Source organism: Anthonomus grandis, chromosome 13 (assembly GCF_022605725.1).
Source record: "Anthonomus grandis grandis chromosome 13, icAntGran1.3, whole genome shotgun sequence".
In the NCBI taxonomy this organism is placed as follows: domain Eukaryota; kingdom Metazoa; phylum Arthropoda; class Insecta; order Coleoptera; family Curculionidae; genus Anthonomus; species Anthonomus grandis.
The window spans coordinates 372,065-397,607 of NC_065558.1; the positions used below are offsets into that span (position 1 = coordinate 372,065).

The 25,543-nt window shown below is 31.3% G+C and overlaps 3 protein-coding genes across 5 annotated transcripts in view; 1 reads left to right on the forward strand and 2 right to left on the reverse strand.

Annotated features, from left to right (window-relative positions):
- LOC126743489 (dipeptidyl aminopeptidase-like protein 6) overlaps positions 1-14,209 on the reverse strand; it is a 93,979-nt gene extending 79,770 nt beyond the window's left edge. For 2 of the 3 annotated variants that reach the window (XM_050450594.1, XM_050450592.1), the window contains exon 1: positions 13,888-14,209. The gene's annotated coding sequence lies outside the window, so the exon portion shown is untranslated. Of the gene's footprint in view, positions 1-8,934; positions 9,419-13,887 lie in introns of all 3 variants that reach the window. The other variant, XM_050450593.1, reaches the window with a different exon arrangement.
- A 1,697-nt stretch (positions 14,210-15,906) lies between these two features.
- LOC126743979 (uncharacterized) lies at positions 15,907-17,446 on the reverse strand. The gene is made up of 2 exons (XM_050451275.1): positions 17,417-17,446; positions 15,907-17,356 (listed from the first exon to the last, which is right to left on the reverse strand). Exon 2 carries the CDS (start codon positions 17,342-17,344, stop codon positions 16,418-16,420), a length of 927 nt encoding a protein of 308 aa, XP_050307232.1. The 5' UTR covers positions 17,345-17,356; positions 17,417-17,446; the 3' UTR covers positions 15,907-16,417.
- A 7,469-nt stretch (positions 17,447-24,915) lies between these two features.
- LOC126744143 (integrin beta-PS-like) overlaps positions 24,916-25,543 on the forward strand; it is a 32,616-nt gene continuing 31,988 nt past the window's right edge. The window contains exon 1 of the mRNA XM_050451498.1: positions 24,916-25,050. The gene's annotated coding sequence lies outside the window, so the exon portion shown is untranslated. The remainder of the gene's footprint in view (positions 25,051-25,543) is intronic.

Below are 25,543 nucleotides of genomic sequence, written 5' to 3' on the forward strand. Positions count from 1 at the left end.
GGTTGACAAAAACCTACAAACTAAAAATATTTTTATGTATACTGGGTGTGTCACAAGAAAGTTACTATAAAATTTGATTTTTTTTTTTAATGGTACGCTCTGTATATTATGGTACTAAAATGTGAGGCAAAAAGAGTACTTTACTTTGGTATAACGTTTTTAAAATTTTCGTGCGGCGTTGCAACATAATTAATTTTTTTATGTTATTTTTTGCCTTTTAGAGGGTTCGTTTAAAAAAATCATAATTAAATTAAAATTTATTCTGCGCCTATGAAACTTGTACCACAGTTAGTCTAGGGTACCTCCTCTAGGCTGACTATGATAATTTGCAATTTTTTAATACAAGGTGTTTTTAAAGAACTTTCAAACTTGCTGAAATTAAATACGCAATATCTCAAATTTTTCAAATGGAACACCCTGTATGTTTTTATCTAATTAAGTTTGTCCCTCAAATACCTTCATTTTTATTTAATATGTCCTATAGCTAAACCAAGTACTTTTTGAGATATTTTAACTTATCTGTAAAATACTATGCATAAAACGGGTATTCTTTAAGTTACAGGGCATACCATTTAAAAAAAAAAACATATTTTATAGTAACTTTTTTGTGACACACCCAGTATACATAAATATATTTTTAGTTCGTAGGTTTTTGTCAACCCTGCAACTTTGCTGTAGAACTTTTTGCTCTACCTCGTATAGTTAAGGCGCTATCTTTGCCGTACACCTTATTGGCACACCCTGTATATAGCGATGGATGTACAGGATGGCCATTTTATAAGGGGCCTATATCTTTTCTCAGAATCTACAGAGTGTGCAAAAAAAATTTCTCACAAAAGTGTTTTGGTTTTAAGCGAATTTTTAAATTATTTGAGTTTCATTAATACAAAATGTTGAAGAAGTGCTGCACCGACTTTAAAACCAGAATTTTAAACGGGATACCCCATATATTTTTATATTTTTAGGTTCCTTGAGAGAAATAAAGGTAACTTTTATAAGTATTCGAGTTTTGTGTAGCTTAAAGAGAAATTAAGGTTTTGTATTTTTTTTAGCAAATTAATGTCCTCGACATACAGAGTTTTGTAATGCTGGTAATTAAGATTTTATTTTAATAAAATGCCTACCGCGACTTGGAAGAGGGCTACTTCCTATTGATGGACCGGGTATTTTAATCTTATACAAGATGTTTCAGATAATAAGACATATCTTTAATTTTTCAATTCCCAATATTTCAGTTTTTTTTAATTGAATACCCTGTATTTTATATAGTATTTTTTAAAAGAGCAAAAAAAGCTATTCATCGATTTATATATGTCTTATACCAAGATCTAATAGTTTAGGAAATATTTAGAATTTTATTGGAGTGATATACTTTAAAAGTCGCTTAAAACGAAAACACTTCTGTGAGATTTTTTTTTGCACACTCTGTAGATTCTGAGAAAAGGTATATACACCCCTAATAAAATGGCCACCCTGTACGAATCTGGATAGGAACGTAACAGTGACTAATGTCTTAACAAAAGTATTGCAATTGAACAGTAGAGTTTTTGGAAGTTGGTCATACTCAAATAAATGTGGACAGCATGCATGCTTGATCGAGAGACAGTTAAAAAATTAAATTATAAATGTTCCTGCCGAATATTTTCCTATTTGCAAGAAGACAAGAAAAGTGCCGGAGCCTTATGATGTTGAATGTAATTAAGAACTTTCGAGACATCAAATTTTTTAAAGCTATAAGACCTGGTCGTCATATGAAAGGAAACCTCAAAGTTCGTTCAGTGTTTAAATAAATTTACCATGTACTATTTGTTTTTTTAGGTTATGGATATAAGAGTTCTTCTCATACCATACTTTTAACAATCATGTTTTTTTTGTATGTAAACTAGTAAACTCCAAATTTTCCTTCTAAAACAAAAAATATAACATTAAGTAAATGTGTTTTACTAAAACCATCACTGGCTAAATGTTAGCTTAAGGTAATAAGAAGAAAAGCCTTTCTATTTTTATGCTAAGTGTTTAAAATTAGTTTTAATCCTTCTCATACAAAATTACCCTTTTTAGAGTTGGATGGTTTGCAATTTAAGCCACCAATATAATTCCTTATACACCAGGCCATGCATTTTCCTCCCTCGCAAGATAATATTGTTATTGTGACTCGTAAATGGGTCAGTTGGCCCAATAAAAATAACTTTTTCATGCAATTATTTTAATAGTTATTTTACAAACCGATAAGGATAGGGAGTTTTCAACAACTAACTATTTAAACGAAAAGTTTGCCGGACCTTAAGAAGATTTACAGCATACGGACAATAAAAACTAACTTCAGAGAAATAGAGGAGAGGGATTTTGCTCCGGGGACGGCCTGTGAAGTTTCCTGGGCCGCAGAAATTATTTCGCCGCAGTCCACAATGAAGTTTTTCATTTTTTTTTTCAGGTCGCCCTGAAAGTTTTCGTCGTTTGTTTAGCACTCCCGCACTGTAATGAACGGCCAATTTAGTTAAAAAGAGATTTATTTTTTGGGGTGTTTTATCTTGCAATATAATAAATGCATGGACAAGTTCGATGAGCCAGACATTATTTATTATTGACAGTAAGGACAAATAACACTGCAGTAAAAAAATTACACTCATAAGAATTTGTGGTCCTTTAAGGCCCGTTAATTTAACCGATAACCCGAAATTTGTTCGCGTTGACGTTGTTGTTTACTTTTACTTTAAAATGCACGTAATTTACCTCGATGTGGGGCTATGTAAAGTCCAATATCCGAAAAGTTTTCCCATTTAACTCGATTCCGCAAAACTATCTGTTTTTCTACTCAACTTTCTTACAAGTAAAGGCAGTTTTAAAGTTTCAATCTGTATAAGTAATGAAATCGAACCCCGACAAAGTAGCACGGTAATAGAATTTTAAAACGTTAAATATTTAAGAGGATTCGCAGTGGTTTTTGCGAATGTCCACTACCACTTTCCCAAATTTCAATTGTCTCAAATCAGCCCAAACTAACCCAATCCAACTCAACTCAACCCAAGCCAACCTAACCGTGAATAAATTTTATTATCAATCAATCAATCAATCAATCAATGCTTTATTGTCAAGAAATTGTTACAATTTAAAGACAAAGCTGTAAAACAAAAAAGACACAAAAATACAAACAAAACACAATTTAAAAAAAATAAATAAATAAATAGAATAGAATAGAATATCTACAATATATACAGATTAATACAATTTGAAAATTGTAAGTAGTCAAAAATATTATTATAAAATATACAATTTAATGTATACAATGTCAAAAAAAAATCATTAAAAAATCTCATTATGTTAAAAAAAATTGTAAAAAATGTTTAAAAAAGTAAAAAATTATAAAAAATCCTAAAATAGCTACACAAAGCAGTATACCTAAACATGTACAGATAGTAAAAATACATAATCAGCTAGTGCGAAATTTCAAATCAATGATTATAAAAAAAAAATCGTTAACTGTGTAAAAAACTCTCTCCAGTAAGAATGCTTTTAATGCTTTACGAAATGCAAACAAAGATGTGAATGTTTCATAAGATACACGGTGGAGTAAGAACGTATGTTAGTATTTTTGAAGAAAGAGCGTATATAAGTATTTATATATCTTAAGAATGGTGACTCTCACGAAAAAAAATGTAGAAACATTTTTTGTAGATATTTTTATGATCTACAATTTTTGTCTGACCTATTTTTATGATAAAACTTACCGTTTACGAGATAAACGCGAAAAATCAATATTTTTGACGTTTGACCTTGAATACAATTTTTAGCACAAGGAGGATCGATGGGAATTTTTGCCATTTTATTTGTAAATACTATTTTTAACATCTATGTAAATTTTCAGCTTTCCCTGAATTATTGTAAACTCTCATTTTTTTTCTACTTATTTTGACTGGACTATTTAATTTCTTTACCGAGAGTAATCGAGGTAAGTAACAGAGACATACAAAAGCAGATTTTTATAACAAAAAAATTATTAATTTCATGAAAAAACTTTTACACTCTGTATCTAGAAAACGAAACAAGTTAGGACATACGTTTTTATGAAAAAAAATTCTTATTTTTGGCTGATAAATACGCCCTTGAAATCTTTGCATTAAATTTTTGAATCACTCTGTATATTAGAGTTTTAGCAGAATATTTTGTCAAAATATAACGTACATGGTACTCATGCATTAAAAGCGAATCAGTATTAAACTAATCAGAATTAAAGACAGGTGCCGAATCCTATAGTGGAATGCTTTTGGTACGTATGCGATAACAGACGCAGTCAAAATCCTTTTAAAATCATCGAATCCAGAAATACATTTTTTAAAAAAAAATAAAATGATGATTTTTTTTTAAATTCGGATGTCGCCGCTTTAGTTTTAGTAGGAGGACAATTAATGGTAATGGTTTTTTTGATTTATGACACATATTTACTAAAAAAATAAAAAGAACGAAAATTTAGTTAATAAACGTCCATCAAAACCGTTGCCAAATATTTAACTGGATGTTGGCGACACTATTGAATATTCTGCGTTAAAATTAGTGTTTAAATTATATTTTTGGAACGAGTTGGGGACATATTTTAATGTGGGAACATCCTTGCCGGTTATTTTTGTATTAGACAATAATTCGACTATTGGCCAACGAGTGTTATATGTCAAAAAATTCCTTTTCATAAAAACAATAAAACTAACTAGAACAATACTTCTTATCTAGTTTACATAATGACTTGGAAATGGGATTTATTTTTTTTTATCAAAGACATACACAAGTATACTCATTTAACATGTCCTCGACTAAGCACATCCAAGGATTTCCTTGCCGAGAAAACTCCACAGGTTTCACTTTTTTGCCACATTAAGTCGGGTCGTGACGCGCTTCATCGCCCCCCATTCCGAGCGACCGGTCGATTTTTCTTTAAGATTTTCCATGTTGCGTAATAAATGGCAATTCCCTCCTTGCCCCGCGTCTCCTCACAGAAATTTTCACGTCATTATTTCCTAATAATTCGAATGAAACTGGCTTGAAAAGAGGTTAAAGGGACTATACAGGGTGTCCATCTAATATCGTGGTGCTCGATTTGAAACTTGATCTATTTGAACAATCTATGAAGACTCCTTGGCTAAGTTTATCTTATTTTTCTAAATTACAATTTTTTTTATACTGGGTGATTGTTTAATTATTTTTGATAAAAATGAGGTGAAGCTAAAGATGAGCTTTCATTTAAAATTAAAATTTAGTTGCATAGAAGAAATTATGTTTTTCTTCTAGATAATGGTAATTATCTCTTACTTGTTTTTTGTCATCTGAACACGTGAATGGTTTTTTTTAAACTCGATTCAACTGCCTGGAATAAAGAAATAATTTTTTCCAAGCAGTTGAATCCAGTTTTCTTGCTTTATTTAAGTGACTCTGAATGTATGAACATTTTTGCTTAGACCTTGCTGTCTATTGTCAGGATTGCCTTTGGGAAGAAAATTCTAGTAAGGTGAATGAAAAAAATAAAAATAATAACAAAGAAACTAAAAGAGAAAATGAAGAAGCAAGAAAATAATTAAAATTTACAATAATTGAGTAAAATGCCAATAAATCTCTGAATAAGCTTCGTAAACTTTCGCTTTTGTTCCCTTTAATCCCTGTAAGGAAATAATTTTAAAGAAATATTTATGTTCCCGTTTTTTTGCAGTTTTTACTATTGTAAGAGTCTTTGCGTTTCCAATAAGATTTAACTGTCTAGAAACCTGGAAAATATCGATTTTCTTCTAGATAGTTGAGATTATTTCTTGGCTCTTATTGGTCCTAATTTAAGTTATGTTTGCAAAATTATTTTTAAATTAATTTTTTTATTCCAGGCAATTGAAGAGATTGTTGGATAAAAATTAAATGAAGCTAAAGATCAGCTCTCATTTAAAATTAAACATGCATAGAAAAAATTATGTTTTTCATTTAGATAATGGTAATTATCTCTTACTTGTTTTTTGTCATCTAAACCCGTGAATGAATTTTTTTTTAAACACGATTCAACCTGAAATCCTGAAATAAAAAAATAATTTTTTCCAGGCAGTTAAATCCAGTTTTCTTGCTTTGTTCCTCCGTCTTTGTCTAAGTGACTCTGAATGTATAGACATTTTTGCCTAGACCTTGCTGTCTATTATCAGGGTTGTCTTTGGAAAGAAAATTCTAGTAAGGTGAATGAGAAAAATAAAAATAATAACAAGGAAACTAAAAGAGATAATGAAGAAACAAGAAAATAATTAAAATTTACAATATTTGAGTAAAATGCCAATAAATCTCTGAATAAGCTTCGTAAACTTTCGCTTTTGTTCCCTGTGAAGAATTAATTTTAAACCAATATATTCTGTGTTCCTGTTTTTTGCAGTTTTTACTATTGTGAGAGTCTTTCCATTTCCAATAAGATTTAACTGCCTGGAAATCTGGAAAATATTAATTTTCTTCTAGATAATTATTTTAAGTTATGTTTGAAAAATTATTTAAAATTAATTAATTTTTTTATTCCAAGCAATTGAAAAGATTATTTTTGATAAAGATTAGGTGAAGCTAAAGATGAGCTCTCATTTAAAATTAAAAATGCATAGAAGAAATTATGTTTTTCTTTTAGATAATGGTAATTATCTTTAACTTGTTTTTTGTCATCTGAAGCCGTGAATGAATTTTTTTTTAAAACTCGATTCAACTGCCTGGAATAAAAAAATAATTTTTTCCAGGCAGTTGAATCCAGTTTTCTTTCTTTATTCATCCATCTTTATCTAAGTGACTCTGAATGTATGAACATTTTTGCCTAGACCTTGCTGTCTATTGTCAGGATTGTCTTTGGGAAGAAAATTCTAGTAAGGTGAATGAAAAAAATAAAAATAATAACAAGGAGACTAAAAGAGAAAATGAAGAAACAAGAAAATAATTAAAATTTACAATATTTGAGTAAAATGCCAATAAATCTCTGAATAAGCTTCGTAAACTTTCGCTTTTGTTCCCTTTAATCCCTGTAAGGAAATAATTTTAAAGAAATATCTATGTCCCTGTTTTTTTGCAGTTTTTACTATTGTGAGAGTCTTTCCATTTCCAATAAGATTTAACTGCCTGGAAACCTGGAAAATATCGATTTTCTTCTAGATAGTTGAGATTATTTCTTGGCTCTTATTGGTCCTATTTTAAGTTATGTTTGCAAAATTATTTTTAAATTAATTTTTTTATTCCAGGCAATTGAAGAGATTGTTGGATAAAAATTAAATGAAGCTAAAGATCAGCTCTCATTTAAAATTAAACATGCATAGAAAAAATTATGTTTTTTATTTAGATAATGGTAATTATCTCTTACTTGTTTTTTGTCATCTGAACCCGTAAATGATTTTTTTTTTTAAAACTCGATTCAACTGCCTGGAATAAAGAAATAATTTTTTCCAGGCCGTTGAATCCAGTTTTCTTGCTTTATTCATCCATCTTTATCTAAGTGACTCTGAATGTATGAATATTTTTGCCTAGAAAGCAGTTTATGTAATTGACGTGTGATATTTTAAGCCATTTTTTTATGCAAAAAACGTATATTTTCAGTAATTTGGGTTAAGCCTTGAAACTTGATCTATTTGAAAAATCTATGAAGACTCCTTGGCTAAGTTCATCTTATTTTTCCAAATTACAATTTTGTTTTTTATACGGCGTGATTGAAATCGTTACTGTTGAGTTTTGCGCTATTTTTTTGAAATGGGATACCCTTTATATTGACATCCGTGCGCCCTCCCTACAATTTTCCAGAAGAGAAAAGCGCTAAATTTAGCGGAAAAGTGGCGGCATTTATGTCAAGTGTCAGGTATACATGAGACTATTTTTAGCGATACGCCACGACGGGATATAATTGGGGATGAAAGTAATGAATGATGACGACGTGGGGGGGAAGTGATAGGGAACAGGTATAATGATGAAACAACCCCGAAGTTGGGTGAAAATTTTTTCAACTCGATCCGTCTTTTCTAAAATGACTCACGATTATTTGGAAATAGGGCCGAAGCCAACAACCACTAAAGGTTGCCAAAAAGTTTGACTTATGACCCTCGGGAATCTGTCAGGATATTCCAGAAATACACACACACACACAAAATAAAGCTATTATGCTCCAATAATTTTTCATCGTTTTACGTGGAAAACAGCACTATTTCAGATATTCGGGGTCGAGGTATAGGAATTTTTAGCATACGCTCGTAAATCATTTATGAGGTCCAGGATAGGGGAATGAGTTTTTGATTTGGTTTTTTTTATTGCTTTAGTAGGGATTACATAACCAGCATCCTAAAGAAATCTTTAATATCATTAAATTAATACGAGAATTACGCTTGCTAAAAGCTTAATACGTCATGTTGACTCAGTGTCATCCCCGGTGATCTCCTTCTCTCACCCTCAAATAACGGTATTAAATTCCTCTTTAACATTCTGCTTTCAGTTTACCGAATCGATCTCGGATTGTTTGTTTTACTCTTGCGTGGCTCCATTTTAATTTCCGTGCCCCGCAAATATTTCACTTCCTCCGTTTCATTTTTTTTTCAGTTTTAGAAATTATTTAGTTAAATTATGTGCACGCGCTGGAATGAGATAAGAAAAATGGATGTCATTGTTTTACCGTTTTGTATTTCGGTTTATAATTATATGTAAGAAGTTTCTTTTCAACAATTTAATAATAATAATAATAATAATAATAATAATAATAATAATAATAATAATAATAATAATAATAATAATAATAATAATAATAATAATAATAATAATAATAGTAATAAGTAAAACTACATAACTGGAAAGCTCCAGGTCCAGATCACGTCCAGAATTACTGGATTAAGAAATTGTGGTCAACACATTAACAACTGACCGACCTTCTAAACGACGTGCTTATGAATCAGCGCAGAATGTACCACTTACCTCTTATTCAAGGACTGCCAAAATACTCAAGATCCGGCTAAATATCGGCCAATAACATGGTTACCCATACTCTATAAACTAATTACATCTTGCATTACAAACATTGTGACCAAAATAGTATCATAACGACTCAACAAACACGATGTACCAGAGGTGCCATGAGGTGTAAAAAACAGCTAATTATCGACTCCGTAGTTTGGAATCAGGCATTTAACAACCGATACCGAAAAGCTTTTGATGCAGTTCTATAAAAATGGCTTATTAATGTACTTAAATTGTACAAAATAGATAATCACATAATTTCCTTTTTAGAATTCGCTATGGCATCAATAAAACTTCAGGTTTCAATGGTAACTGCATTGGAACTAATATGATTCCTATTCGTAGGGCTATATTCCAGGGATATTCCTTAAGTCCACTTTGTTTCTGCCTTGCCATGAACCCGCTATCTAGCCAACTCAATTCAACTAGGTACGGATATGACCTAAAAAGAGATAATAGAGAACTAACAAGAGTAAACCATCTACTTTATATCGATGACTTGAAAAATTCTTGCAGCAATACGAAATCAACTAGATCAGATGCTTAAAATAGTGGAAAAATTCTCTGATTATATAGGAATGGCCTTTGGACTGGATAAGTGCCGAACTGTAAACATTATTAAGGGTAAACTACAACCAGGTAACTTTCAAACAGAAAACGGTCAAATAATTAACGCTATGGACAAAGAAGAATCCTGCAAATAACTAGGAATAAAGCAGGGGCAAAGAATACAATATAGAACTATAAAGAATGAGCTGACTACTAAGTTCACTACAAGAATGTGACGACTTCCTAAAACAAGTCTTAACAGCAGAAACTTATTTAAAGCTATTAATACATGTGGAGTCAGTCCATTAACCTACTATTGGTATTATAAGATGGAGTAAAACGGACACCGAAAATTTGCAAAGAAAGACTAGAACACTCCTAACGAAAGCCAATAAGCATAATCCGCGGAGTGCCGTACAACTACGTTACCTCGACATATGGAAGGAAGAGGAAAGACCGACATAGAGAAGCAGCTAACTCAGCAAATTAGTAACTTGCGTTCCTTTTTCTTAAGGAAGGCTGAAACATCACACATTCATCGTGGCGTATGTGAAGCAGACGACTCAACACCACTTAAACTACAGGAGCTTCAGCTGCCCATACACCATCGCACCGAGCAAGAAAAAATGCAAGCCTGTATGGGAAAACCACTACATGGAAGGCATGTTCACGAGGTTCAACAAGAGTATGTCAACATAGCGGCGTCGAACTACTGGTTGACTTCTGGAGAGCTTTTCCCCGAAACTGACATCCAAGATCAAGTAATACCAACAAGAAATTATTTAAAGTTTGTCGTAGGTGACCCGACGGTACAAAGTGACAGATATAGGTATGGATGTCACCGGTGGATGTCAAACTTTTGCACCAAAGGAATATAAAAACGACATGATCTAGTTGCAAAGATACTACATCAAGAGCTAGCAGAAAAACTAAACCTCTTATCGGCAGCCAAGGTACCATATTATAACTATAAGCCGGAACCAGTTCTTGAAAATGACTAACACAAATTGTATTGGTATCACACTATACTCACAGACCAACGAGTAAGTAACAATAGGCCTGACCTAATACTAATCAATAAAATTTCTAGAAAGACACCCCTTATTGATGTAGCTATTCCTAATAGTAACAACCTAAGAGCAAAACATAATAAAAAGATTGTTATGTACAGGGATCACAGAGAACACCAGATACGAAGACAATCAAAGAATTCCAGAGAGGTACCGTAGAATGGCCTACTAGATCTTCCGATCTGACCGCTTTGGATTTTTTATGGGGTCGTCTAAAAACCAAAGTTATTGCCACAAAGCCTGACTTCCTTAAATATCTTTTTTAGGCACTTTCACTATTATCGTGTCGAATAAGGCTAAAACAAATCATGTCTTGAGAAAAAATCATTTTATTTATGTATGGATTGAAGTAGGTTTAAAGGTATATTTGCACATTGTGTGTCTTTCTAAGGTGAAATTCAAATATGTATTTCGTTTTTAAAGATTTCTCAAGGTATTTTTTCATTAATGAAATTGCGAAAGAAATTTACGTTTGCCAATTCGGACCGGGCCATTAATCTGCAAGAAAAACGGCCCGGATCCCTCGGAGCGAATTTTGGCTTTTCACCAATCCGCACTACAGCTGGGGCCAACTGCTTTTTTTTCTGTCGTGAACCCCACGTACGTATTTTATAAACAAAATTTTTACTGCCTTTTAGAAGAGATTTTTTTTCTGTCGTGAGAATTTTTAAACCAAAGTCGGCCCTTGCTCGAAATAAAGATTTAATTAGTAATATTTCAGGTTTTATAGCTTTTATTGTAAAAATTACCTTTATATTAATTACTCAAAAATTGTATGCCTAGGAGACTTTAAAATTGTACTAAAAATGGTTTCTATCTATAAATGCCATAAGTTAAAAAATTAATTCATGAATATGCTAAAAACGTCACATTTGACAATAGTTTCTGTGCCTGTAAAGTGAACAAATTAACACTTAAAAGTAGATGAAAGGTAACATGAAAATCCTACAGTCTTCCTATACTCGTTTATGAAACATAATTTTGATTTATAATACCTAACATGTTTCGGACACAGCAGTGTCCATCATCAGGGGATAAAATGTTAAAATTTGTAAGTGTTTGAATCTCGTTGGTGGATATCTCGGGAATTATTAAGTAAAATCTGTATTGTTGTGACGAATTCATAATGAGTTACTTATTATATTGGGTATTACGTCACTTATAGCAAAAATCAATTTAGAAATTTTTATCTCACACGCTCAACAATTGAAAAGAAGGAGAAAATAGACTTATTCACGTATTTAAAAGAAATAAAAAAAGAAGAAAAGATAAGTATATTTTATTTTTAATTTAATTTAATTTTACTTTAATTACCTTGATAACGGTAGTAGATATAACTACCGAAACGTTGGTTCAAATTAGGTATTTTTAAAAAAAGTAGGTCTTCTTGTTGTTTTTTATCGTTTTTTAATTATAATATTCATAACAAAGTTAGGTAGGATATTGAAAAGAAGAAACAAGCTCAGAGATTAATAGATTGAACCTCAGCTCCTAGGTATATAAAAAAATCTATTATACCTCAAGTAAATTATTGTATTTAAAATTTATTGAACTTAAATTAAATTAAGTATATCGAACGGTATCGTTACAGATTTAAGTTCATATTTCTTTTAAATACGTGAATAAGTCTATTTTCTTCTTTTCAATTGTTGAGCGTGTGAGATAAAAATTTCTAAATTGATTTTTGCTATAAGTGACGTAATACCCAATATAATAAGTAACTCATCGGGAATTATTATTATGATGATGTAAATACGTTAATTATTCTTCTAGTTTTTGTACTACGTTATTTGTATTTTGTAGTATATATGGATTAGTAGGGTTTATTAAAATTTAGGGTTCTACTTACGTTTAATTTAAAATGTTCATTTATAGTGTCTAGTTTTTAAGTAGTTCTTCTTGTTTGAGGGTACCATTTGTGCCTTAATTTAGATTATATCATTGTAAATCCCTTAATTTTAAATTTTCTATAATTTGTATACTTGCTTGCTTTGACTATTAGTATTCTCTTGAAATTATTTACAATTAAACGACAGTCAACGCGGGTCAGGTTAGAGTTTATGACGTCAATGAAGGTGTGCTTCTGACATAAAAGAGTATTCCTTGAGTAAGTGTAGATAAATGTAATTACGTTACATTTTAAACCAGAATTATGTTGGAACAATATAACAAATGGAAGGATACTGTAGGATTTTCATTTTACCTTTGTCTACGACTCCATTGCAAGTGCGGACTATTTTTTTTTTTACTTTGAAAGAACATCATAAGAAAACTAGGGGTTCATCGTTCTCCATCGTGTCTCAACTTTTTTTTTGTAACTATTAACAAATTACAATACCAAAAATCCTTAAAATAGTGCAACCACACTGGTACCAAGTATATATAACATTCACAGTGTGTAACTACTTTCCAGGAAGTACTAACTTCCTGGAACAAGGATCCCAAATTTTAATTCGTTCCAGACACTCAAATAAGGATCACAGAAGTTACTTCAACTACTTGGAAATAAGATATTTTTAGTCTATTCGAGGCAGACAAATAGTGACTCAATTTTTGCATTTAATAGTTAATAATAGGGCCTTTTTTTAGCACAATGTTAATAAAAAACTGAACGTCAAATAGAAAAAACAATTAATAAAAGGTTTGTATTTAAGAATAGGTTTCTTAGTGATGTGAGACCTCTTACCACATAAAAGCCTTTTTTAGTAACAATTTTAAAATAAAAAATTGAAAATTAAATAATATAAAATATTAATAGATTATAATTTTGTATTACATAAAAAATTGTACTAAACTCCTTGTCGTGGCCAGCGGTTTTTTTATATCTGACAAAAATGTCCGTAACTGAACCATTTTTTATATTAAAAAGATGTGCTATAGAATAATAGTAATAGGGTCACTTTTTAAAACACCTAAAGGTGCTGTTTATTTAATTGCTTTTCTGTTTTCACTGCATTAATTAGCAGAAAAAATACGTGAATTTTGTTATTATAATTATTCGCCTATCTATACATTAGAATTATTAGTATATTATTGAACCTACTTGTACAGGAATTAAATGAATTTTCAAATGTGATGTGACAAAGTGCCTTTTTTGTAAGCGAGTTCTTAGCTAATTGGCAAGATTTTGAACCTTTCTTCTTTAATAATTTACGTAATACAACATAAGACCGGAAAAATGGGCCTTTCGACGCAAGGGCAACATGACCCGAACAAAAATTGAAATTCTTCACTGAAAACCCTTAAACCGCGGCACTCCTTATGCTTCAACAACACCCCCCGCAGATCTTACCTTTAATCGTGAAAAAACCACAATGAAATCCTAACCAACACGACCGCAATCACCCACAAATAAAAAAAAAAGAAAAAAGAAGAACAGCAGAAATTTTCCCCCGGATCAGAATTTCCACCCTGTTAAACCGTCATTGACTGATAAAACACTAAAAAAGTTTCACAGTTGAGTTTTTTTCCGGGTAAGTTTTTGTCATGCCGTGAACTTCCCGTCGAGTTTATCGTCGACTGGACCAGTATCAATATGAGACCATCCACCGTCCATTGATAGAGACGTGGAGAAGCGACGCGTCGGGACGCATGACGTTCAAATACCGACGGAATACTGCATCAGCAGGGACCGCCGGGACGCCAGCAGAGAATCCTGCTACGGTGGCGCCCCCTTGTCGTCATCATCATCATCATCGTAAAGTCCTGCGACTTTCATCTTTCGGGATAATTTAGGGAGTCCGACATTGTCGCGCGATTTTATTGAAATGTTCCCAATTAAGGTTGAACGGTTTTACGGAATTTATAAATTGTCTCTCTCTCTCTCTCACTTTGAGTGATGAAAGCGATTCGGTTGTTTTTTTTTTTGGAGGGTTATTGATTTGTTATCCTTGTTTTTTTGCGAATGAGTGGTAATAAGGCCTGAATGTTTCGGTTCATATATGTCACTACATATGCATCAAAATTAACTGACTTAACACGTAAGGAATTGAAAATTCATTATTTTTGCTTCAATTTACAACTATTAGAAAAATGGACACATCATTGGAATGCCTGATTTTTAATTTTTTAAGAATACGAGAAATTATTTCAGGCTTTTGACGATATTTTTTATTTTAACTTGCTATAATTTAATAAATGCGGAATATGTCAACTAACAGTAAACGTATTATTACAAGCAGTTAAGCTTTTGGGGTCGTTATTTACGGTTTCAAGCCTATACATTGTTTAAGCATAGTTTTACAGGAATTTGAAAAAAATATAATTTTATTACAGGTGTAGTGAAACGATGCCTAATAATTTATTTTTCATATATTCCAGAGTTCAAATAATTTATAAAATCTAAAAAAAAAAAAATTAAAAATTCTTGCAAAAATTAGTATCAATTTTCTCGGGTTTCCTAATATTTTTTTGGTCCTTTATTAGTTCTTGATTGAGATTTTCTAAACAATTAACCCACTTACTTCAAACATCCAAACTTTAGCCGAAATTACCAGAGCGAGATAATAAATTTATAATTTATATGCGAGCAAACTACCGCTTAGTTTTACCGTTTCCAATTCTACGACTTTTAAAAGTCCGTTTTCCGACCGGAGGTAACTTTTGAAAAATAAGTAGGCGAAGGGCCATTTAACCCAATAACCTCGGATAGAAATACACCCTAAAAATAAAAAAATTGGCCCTTTGTGTCGCGAATCTCGCCCTAAATCAGCAAATTAAATATGCCCATAAAAAGGTCGACTTCATTCAAAGGTCGTTCATCATTTTGTTAGCGGTCGAGGATCACGCGATGTTCGAGACAATCGAGACAAACGACTCAATTTTTCCACACCTACAGTTTCGATTTGGTCACAACATGCCACGCAAATTAAGATATTTCCAGACCAGAAATTAAGACCAAATGAATCGATATAAGTAGAAAGGGCACATGTCAAAAAAACACATTTTTGGGAAATCGATAAAAACTGTTTTTTCATCAAATTAAGTAAAATTATTAACATTTATTGTTATAATTGATTTGTAGTTTGAATGGCACGATTTGTCTCCTTATATATTTTTAAATTTAACAATTGATTTTAGCTCCTCCAGAAGACTTTGATAGAATTGACATGTGCCCTTTTTGCAAATAATGCTATTTAGTAAATTTGAAAAATATTTATTTTTTTTAATACAAGTTTAGTTATGTAAAGTACAAGTCAAAAATAAACAGCTAATTTCAATAGAAGAGTACAATGTTTTGGAAAAACTAATCTTCGGTTCACTCATTGATTTTAGGCCACTGAAGAAAAGCATCAAAATATGGTTTGTGTTCTTCTGTAACAAAAGCAGTGCATTTCCTTATATGCTCCATTTTGTTAGCCTTAATAGGAACTTTTTCTAAGGGATTCGCAAGGCTCGTTGGCAAAGTTGGGCAGGCCATTCCAGGTTGTGATAAATTAAATGTATGTGACACCAAACCGTCAGTAAAAAGATAGGCTTGAACAGTGCCTATTTGTTGGGATGTATATTTAAAACATGAAAAGGTGCTTATTTGAAAGTTGACCTTTTCGTTACGAGGAAAATGTTTTGTTTCATCAGAGACACAGGTTTCTTTATAAAATTTTTCCCATCAGGTTTTAAAATCTAATACGTCACTTGTTGCAACCTCTTTTACTGAAAATTTTGTATTATTTTTTGTACTGGTAATAATAATCGTGGAGATCTCGTGAATGGTGCATATTCTATCATGTTTCCGTAAATTTTTTTTCACCAATGCGAAGTCCCTGTCACACGGGAGAAATGAATGCTCCCTAACTGGGAAAAAGTGCCAAATCATGCTAAATTTACCATAATCTATGAGAGCCAAAAGCATCCTGACCATAGTATGATTCTTGTTTTGGCCCCAGCAGTTCAAGATGAAGCTCCGATTGATTTTCCTTGAATTCATTAAGATATTCGAGAATAAAATTACACATTTCGTCAGCTGTTTTCTTTGCCTGTCCCTCGTGGTAAACGTACATCCTGGATTTATTTGTCTTAAGATTGTGAATACAAAATACGGACACAGTAAGCTGCTGGTAGTAAAATACCTCACCCACAGGCGTTGTGGGTAACAGGACATTTTGCATAAAATCGAAGACCAATGACAGAACTTGGTCTTTATTTTCCTTTTCTTCAATATCTTTGGTTATTTTTGAATAACATTTTTTAGCCCTTCGTTTGTGAACTATCAATTCTGCGACGGCAGTACGCTTGGCCGTGTCATTCAAATTTTGGTCTTTTATTTTGTTATTTAGTAATTCACAAGTCGAACAAACATCAACTTGTGGTCTTCCGAAAGAGAGATTAAAATTTTTACGGAAAAAGCATCTATAAAATGAAAAGCTTACCTTTTGGTTTGGATGCTTCTCTAGGTAAAGCTGATGCATTTTAGTCAAATTTAGCTGGCTATTCAAATAACGTTTTTCACGTCTTGAATAGTGGCCGATTTTTGTAGGAAATGATTGTATGTGTTGTTTTACACAATTCCGAATTTCTTCTGAGAAAGTATTAGCACTTGTCATTTTTCCGCGTAAGTCATGCGGTGACTTGCCTTGTGATAAGGTGTTAATTTTCCTGATGCCTTTGTACGTGATAGCATATAAATTCAAAAATGCTTTAACACAAATCTCTACTTTGGAACTTCCTTTAAATGAGTAGTACTTAAAACTTTTTGATTTGGGTTTATTTTTGTCACCTGGTCGAGGACGCCGCTGCTTTACTTCCATCATATCCACAAAACCCTGTAGAAAAATATCTTATTCGTTTTTAGAGTTTAAAGTATAAAATCGTTAAAAAATCACCAATCTATCTGCATCAGAGAACTTTTCAGAGCATTTCATTCTACAACTAAATAATGAAATTAATCGATGTGCCAAAAATACTATAAAAAAACCTACCTGCAAAGGACTCTTCTAACTAAACGTCTCTTCCTTTACTGTTTTTATAAGACTTTCCTTCTAATCTTGCCTTTTTCTGTATGTTGCGAGCATACTTAGAAGGCTCTGCTTTTCGTCTTTTCATAGGTGTTAATTCAGAATTGTCATCCATGTCAAATAAAACTAAAACCACGTGCAACTGGTTCGTCCCCGAACTGAAGTCGAATTTTTGCTGATGACGTAAAACGCACAACAAACACATGTTGACCCCACCATTTGAAACACTAACATTTCGCATAAACGGCACATGTCACTGACGTGTGCCTTTTATGCATAACGCTAGCATTATTACCCGACATTTCTAAGACATCGGGGATGCGGACTTGTGCCCCTTATGCATAATATGTTGCGTCTACCATAGGAGAATACATTTTTGGGTATAATGGCAATTTGCCAAAATATTGACTTGTGCCCTTTCTGCTTACACCGGTTCAAATGCTTTTTTTGTCGCTTAAAAGGAACGTTTAAGTAAAAACTTGATTGATGACGTCTTTATTCATAGGTGGATGACAATTGTCCAATGTCATCATCACAATAGTAAAACTATTTATAAATAATAGTGATATAGATCTATGATGTAGATCTGTTTAAGGGAGATACGTTTAGGGTTTTGGTTTTTTAACCATTCTCCGTCTTTTTTCCTTCTGCAAAAGGGTTACAGAACCTCTTTTGCTCATGTCATTAGCAGCTGACAGATGCGTTTTTCCCCAATTTTAGCGTACCCTTAAAAATTCAAAACTATTGCAGTGAGTCATAAAAGCTCACTTATACATTCACAATTACACTATAACTTGATACAAGACCATTAAAAACTCACTGTTGAGTCAGGAAATATTTCACATATATTCGTTAAACCGATTCGAAATATGCCCGGCGCGTTCGCCAATTTATAACAATTATTTCAATCGTCACCGTCACCGTAGGTACGTTTAAGTTTCTATGATATGAATATTTGAAATCTTAAGAAAATAAAATATTGAAAATTGTTTCAAATGTCTAGAGTAAAACTATACGTTTTTCAAATGCCTGTAAGTCCTAAAACATTATTGCCAAAGTATATACAAGGTGTTCCTTTAAAACGTTCTAATATTTAAGGGGTTGATTTCTGGACCCATTTTAAGAAAAAAAGTTTCTATGATCATATTATGTCCTAAACGTCTTAACTTTTGAGATACAGGGTGTTAAAGTTTAATTATTTAACTTTTTATATTTCTTGTAATAAATCTGATACTTTAATTTGCTTGCAATCGACGAACAAACATTTTCACACCACATCAGATTTTTAAGGAAGAAAATTTTTTTTTATTTTTTTACGAAAACCATGCGTTGGACAAAAAAAATGAAGAAATTAAATTTGCTAAAAAGTAATTGAGGCATTTAAAAGTAATTTTTATTTTAAGAAAAAGCAGTGGCGTAGTATTTTTTTCACTAAAAATATTCAATAGAGGACCTGTAGAGACGCCACTGGCAAAGAAAATATATTTTTTGGCACATCAAAAATTGCGTCTTGACGCATAGAATACATGTACCAAATTTCATAATAATGTCTAAAATATTGTTTAAGTTATTATTAAAAAACTGATTTTTTTTGAAAATTTTAACACCCTGTATCTCAAAAGTTAAGACGTTTAGGACATATGTTCATAGGAACTTTTTTTCTTAAAATGGATCCAGAAATCACCCCCTTAAATATTAACACGTCTTTAAGAAACACCTTGTATATTCCTTACACCGATTCGAAATATGCCCGGCGCGTTCGCCAATTTATAACAAATATTTCAAACGTCACCGTAGGTACGTTTAAGTTTCTATGATATGAATAATTATTATTTTGAAATCTTAAATATTGAAAATTGTTTCAAATCCCTGAAATAAAACTATACGTTTTTCAAATGCCTGTAAGTCGTAAAACATTATTGCCAAGGTATATATATGTATATCTGAGGAACATAACAAGAAAAACCACTTTAAATGACTAGAAAACGTAAATAATGGCCCTAAAATTCTAAAAATATGATTATTTCTTAAATTCCTCGAATACATACATAACAAATTAATGGAACATTTCTTCAATATATAGAAAATTTAATCAAATGCCTGGAATAAAATGAAAATTATTTGAATAACTAGAAGTTTAAATAAAAATAATTTTCAATGCCTGAAAGTCATATAAAACGACTCTGAAACCACGGAACTGATGAAAAATTATTAAAAATATCTGGAATATGTAAATAAAAATAAAACATGAAAAATTTGTTTAAATATTTTGACTGTATTGTATTGTTTCAGATGCCTGTAAGAAGTAAAACATTATTTCCAAGGTATATGTCTAAAAAAGACGAAAAGAAGAACACTTAAAATGCCTGGAAAACGTAAATTATGGCTCTAAAAGAAAAATAAATTTTCTATAGAGAAAATGTATTTAAATACCTGGAATAAAATAAACAAAATACTGCAAGTATAAAAAAACATAAAAAAAATGAAAAGTTTGTGAAATAAAATGAGAAACTAGAAAATTATTTCAAACCTCTAGAATATTATAAAAAAATCAATTGACTCAAAAAACACTTTTAAATTACTATTTAATTAAAGAAATCCTTCAATTATATTTGAATAATAAATACCGGAGAAACAAAACCGCCAACATTATTTACGTTTCGCATAAAATTATTCATTAGAATTTAATTCTAAATATGCGAATCTACATATATATATTTATATATATGCGGAAAATTCAATTTACCCTCATTGTACCAAATTAAATACGTTTCGAAAATCCAATTTTAAAATAAATAAAGATTAAACCTTTCAATGGCAACATGCGAGGCCCACCTCCGTCATTAAAATCACGGCATTCGCTTATTGATTTTATTACGTTAAAAGTGAATTATTATAAATAAGTATTTGCATATAGAATAATTTTTGCATCTGAGATGTATGAACATGAATGGACACTTTGAAGTAAAACTAATTTTTTATATATTTAAGGGACTTTTTTATTTTTTCCAGATAGTCTAGATTTTTTTTCTATATCTTCCAGAAATTAGGAATGAATTTCAATATTTGCCCAAGATTTACATTTTTTTTCTAATATTTCTTTGGAATTCACAGTAATTTTTATTGGCATCAACTTACAAGTATTGTAAATAAATAGATTTTTATGTCCTTGATATATTTTTTAACTTTACCTTTACCAACTGATGCCATCTCTATGTACTCCAAAGTAATTTTTCATAATGTCTAGTCTTTCCGAGTAATTTTTTAATTAGAAATAATTTTTCCAGTTAAAGTGTGATTTTTCATTTAATTGCAACAGGTGAAGCCCATATCTTTTATCCTTTTTTTTATTCAGCAAAAGTAATTCTTGTCCATTTATTTATTAAAAATACCTAAAGTAATCTTCCTCGAAAAAAATGAAAAAACCTGTTCTTTGTCTTTTGTCTCCATGCATGCTGCTTCAAACACGCTTATATAATATCACCGATTTTTAAATCTGGGGACAGGAAACAACCTAATAATTATCGGCCAATTACGTCCACTAGTAGCCTCTTAAAATTAATTGAAAAGTGCATAAAGCTAAGTGAATAGACTTAACGAGTTTCTCCAGAAAAACAAGGTAATTTCTAAGCATCAATATGGGTTTAAAGAAAACTTTAGCACTGAGGATGGCGTAATATCCTCGGACATATTCCTCGATTTAAGTAAAGCTTTCGACACTGTGACACATCGAATTCTACTCAATAAACCAAAGTGTAAAAGTTAATAACAGTATAGGTGAACCTTCGCCGGTTGAGTTCGGTGTGCCACAGGGTACAGTCTTGGGACCAATTTTGTTTCTTCTATATGTAAATGATTTTCTCGATTTATTGACGGATGAAGTGGGAAAAGTGAGCTGCTTTGCTGATGATACGGCCATTCTAGTGAAAGGGAGCAACTGGGAGGAAATTAAGAATAAAGCAGAAAATGTCATAAAAAAAATTAAAACCTGGTTTGATCTGAATTATTTAACGATAAATGCAAACAAATCTAACCTAATTTGTTTCTCAGTAACTAAATATAAATCTGCATTTCTAGATAGCCTTACTATTCGCGATCATAACTGCTCAGATCATTTTCAGTGTGGATGTGACTTAAAAATGAAAGACACAACAGAAATAAAATATCTCGGAATAGTTATGGACTCAAATCTGAATTGGTCGGCGCATATAGAATATGTCAGCCAAAATCAGAAAGCTCATTTATAAATTCTACCAACTAAAGCAGTTTATGGACTATCATTTACTAAGGTTAGTTTATTCACCTCTCGTAGAAACTATATTGAATTATTGCATTGCTCTATGGGGAGCAACAAATAAAACAATTGTAGAACAGAAATATATATTAACAATTATTTTAAAAAACCCTAAACTGTACTCATCTGTGCTGTGAAGCTAATGTATTAGAATTAAATCAATTATATGTTAAAGCAGTAATTAGATACATATAATAGAGACAAATCATTTATAAGTCTTCCAACTCATAAACTGTAAAAAAGAAGCAGTAACACAAAATGTCAAAAAAGTCTTTTCTATATAGTGCCAAAAATATACAACATGCTTCCATTTGATATAAAAAATAAAAACTTTAATAAAATGAAAAGCAAAATTAATACATAGTTATTTGTAAATAATTTAGATGTAAGCAGCTAATTTAAAACACCCAGTTTATACCACCAAAATGTTAAGTCAGCAGTATGGCCGAGCTAAGGTCAAATGCCGCCGTAAGAAAAAGCTGCTGCAACTGTAAAAATAAGTATGAGAGGTTCTTCGGTCGCGTTCATATAAAAATTACGTCATTTGTAAAGTAGTCGGCTTAATAAATTGGATTTTTGGGAATAGTGACTTTTATTTGGGGTGTAAATACCAAATAACTCTTCTAGTGCTTACATAGATTGGTTTACTAAATGACTTTGTTCGTGCTTACTTGCTACTCTATTTTCTAGTATACCTTATTCCTTTCATCATTTGCATATTTAAGTTCTTAGTGTTATATTATATTTTCCATTACTTATAATTAGTTCTTTTTTAGTATTTCATTAAATCATGTGTACACACAAATTTTAATTCATTGTGCACTCAATAAGATTTTTATTATATCGTCAGCCTACTGCCAAAACCTGATAAGTAACATTTTGTTAGTTTTGTGCACTTACCTGTTTTAGCTGTATAGTTTTGAGCAAAATGAAAAATTGCCAATTATTACCTTTCTATTATCCAACACTTATATGGTTTATGTAGTAAATTTATATACAAATTTTGGTTATGAAAATGTACTAAACGCAAAAATTGTAAAAATGTATGTACTTATCTTGTTTTGGCAGTAAACCGACGATATGTACACTATCGGACAAAAGTAGAGAAACTTCTAAAAATTTTCTTTGATTTACGGAAACCATGTATTTAAATTAAATATTTACTACAAATATTGTAGTTCTCAACAACTGCGTTTTTTTACCGCATTTTACATGCCTCTTATCAGTTGTTTATTTACAATAAAAGAATTCAAATATTTTCGGATGGACATAAGTAGAGAAACCTAAATATCAATCGTCCAAATTTAGTATTTAGTTCGCTTTACGTGAGTTCTGTTGATAGTTTTGCATAGTTTTTTTAATCAACATGCCTCGCGGAAGATATTTGTCTGAAGACCTTCGTAGAAAAATAGTTGATGCACACAAGAGTGGTATACGACAAGTGGACATTAGTAAAACGCTTAATTTGCATAAGTCCGTTGTTAGCAAGACAATTTCTAATTTTAAAACACGAAATTCAACAAAAAGCATTAAAAAAAGTGGCCGCCCAAGAAAAACAACCAAACACATGGAAATGATGATAAAAAGAATTGCCCAGTCTGATCCTCACAAATCAGCAAATAAAATTTTAAGTGAATTACCTGGTGTTAATGTTAGTTCTAAGACCATACAAAGACGACTGAGGGAAGGAGGATTATTTAGTAGAAGAGCCGCTAAAAAGCCGTTTATTAGCAAGAAGAATCAGAAGGCCCGACTCAACTTTGCACAAAAATATTTGCATTGGACAACCAACGACTGGAAAAAAGTTCTTTTTACTGATGAAAGTAAGTTCAATTTGTTTGGGTCCGATGGAATCTCATGGGTACATCGACCACAAGGCAAAAGATTCGATCCAAGATATACACAGCCTACGGTAAAGCATGGTGGTGGCTCCTGCATGGTATGGGGTTGCTTCTCTGGGTTCGGTACAGGACCATTACACATCATTGAGGGTATCATGAATCGATTTGTGTATTTAGACATCGTACAAAATGTAATGCTACCCTTTGCTGAGGATAATTTACCTTTGACTTGGATATTCCTACAAGATAACGACCCCAAACATAAATCAAAGGTTGTCAAAGATTGGTTTTTATCGGAAAATATTAGGGTTATGGACTTTCCTGCGCAAAGTCCCGATCTTAACCCGATTGAAAACCTCTGGGAGGAACTAGACCGGCGTGTAAGGCAACATCAGATCAGTAATAAAAATGATCTTATAAAAGTTTTACAAGATTCCTGGAATTCTATTGGAGAGGAAACCATTATGAAACTGTTGGAATCCATGCCAAATCGATGCCGCGAGGTGATTGCCAATAAGGGATACTCTACTTACTATTAATTTTTCTAAGATAGAAATAAGAAATAACTTGTACTTTTGGAATAAAATTTAGTTTCTCTACTTTTGTCTCATAAATATTTTGTTTAATTAAATTAAATCTTAGGATTTTCTTCTACAATTTATTTTACTTTATACAAATTAAGTCTTAACAATTATTGTTGATTTTCATTATGTGTAGAACTGCATTAGTTTTGAAGTATTCAAATAAAACGCAAATTTAAAAAGTTTCTCTACTTTTGTCCGATAGTGTATGTATATCACTTGTAATATTTGAATTTGTCTTACTTATTATTCTGAGTCCCTCTAATACATGATCTTATGACATGTACTGAAATAAAAAAAAATCTGTAAATATTCAAATATAATAAATATTTTTTTTAGTTAATTTTATATTATAATAATGTGTCAGAGAAAGACGAACTTACGCCAATAGTAATACGCCAGACAAAGAATGAACTATTCCATAAACACGTTCAGTCGTACAAAATTAATAATTCTCGGCGATTCCTTAAACGGGGGTCCGAGCCGATTTGAAATAATTGAAATCTATGAAATATGCCCGGCACATTCGCCAATTTTTCAAATTCATTTTGATTTATTTCAACTCGTACCGAAGGTTGTTATCAGATTCTACGATGTCTCGCGCGCCTGGAATGCGCTCGCGTGATTTTGTTTACTTTTACTAATAAATAACTTTATCGGATATTTTAGTGTTATATGAGCGTTTTGAAGACGGGGTTCCGTGTTTTATTCGAGTGTTATTTAATGTTGCAATAAAATGACCACAGTGAAGGTGTTTGTGTTGATTTTTATCTATCATTAGTGCAAGTAAGTTTTTTAATTACAGTTTTTTGGGTTTAAAGCATAAAAATTAAATTAAAATTTTTTGAAATTTTTATAAATTAATATTTTAAGAAATAAAATACCTTCGTTTTATCGTGGGAATAGAAAAAAATGAAAATATCTTCCAGGCAGTTAAAAATTCTAAAAACCACCTGGAAAAATGATTTTCATTAAACTGAATACATAAATCAACTTTAAAAAAGGACTTTGCCATGTGCCTGAAATAATGAAATTATGTCACATTTGTTATCCAGGCAATTGATACTTAAAAATTATATACGAAATTTCTGGAAAATTCCTCTAACAGAAATTCGACTTCTTTATTGATTGCCTGGAATAAATGTTGAATAAATTCTTATTTTTCAAGTACGGATTTTCTCAAAAAAGCTATTTTTCAAGGTTCAGGGCCATTTTTCCGGATTTCTTTTTCAAAAGCTTCTAGGAGAAAAGCGAAAATCAAAATTGCTTCCAGGCAGTT

Bases quoted from the DNA above. Each gene is read 5' to 3' on its own strand.
- LOC126743979 (XM_050451275.1), bottom strand. From the start codon at position 17,344: ATGATGGAAGTAAAGCAGCGGCGTCCTCGACCAGGTGACAAAAATAAA.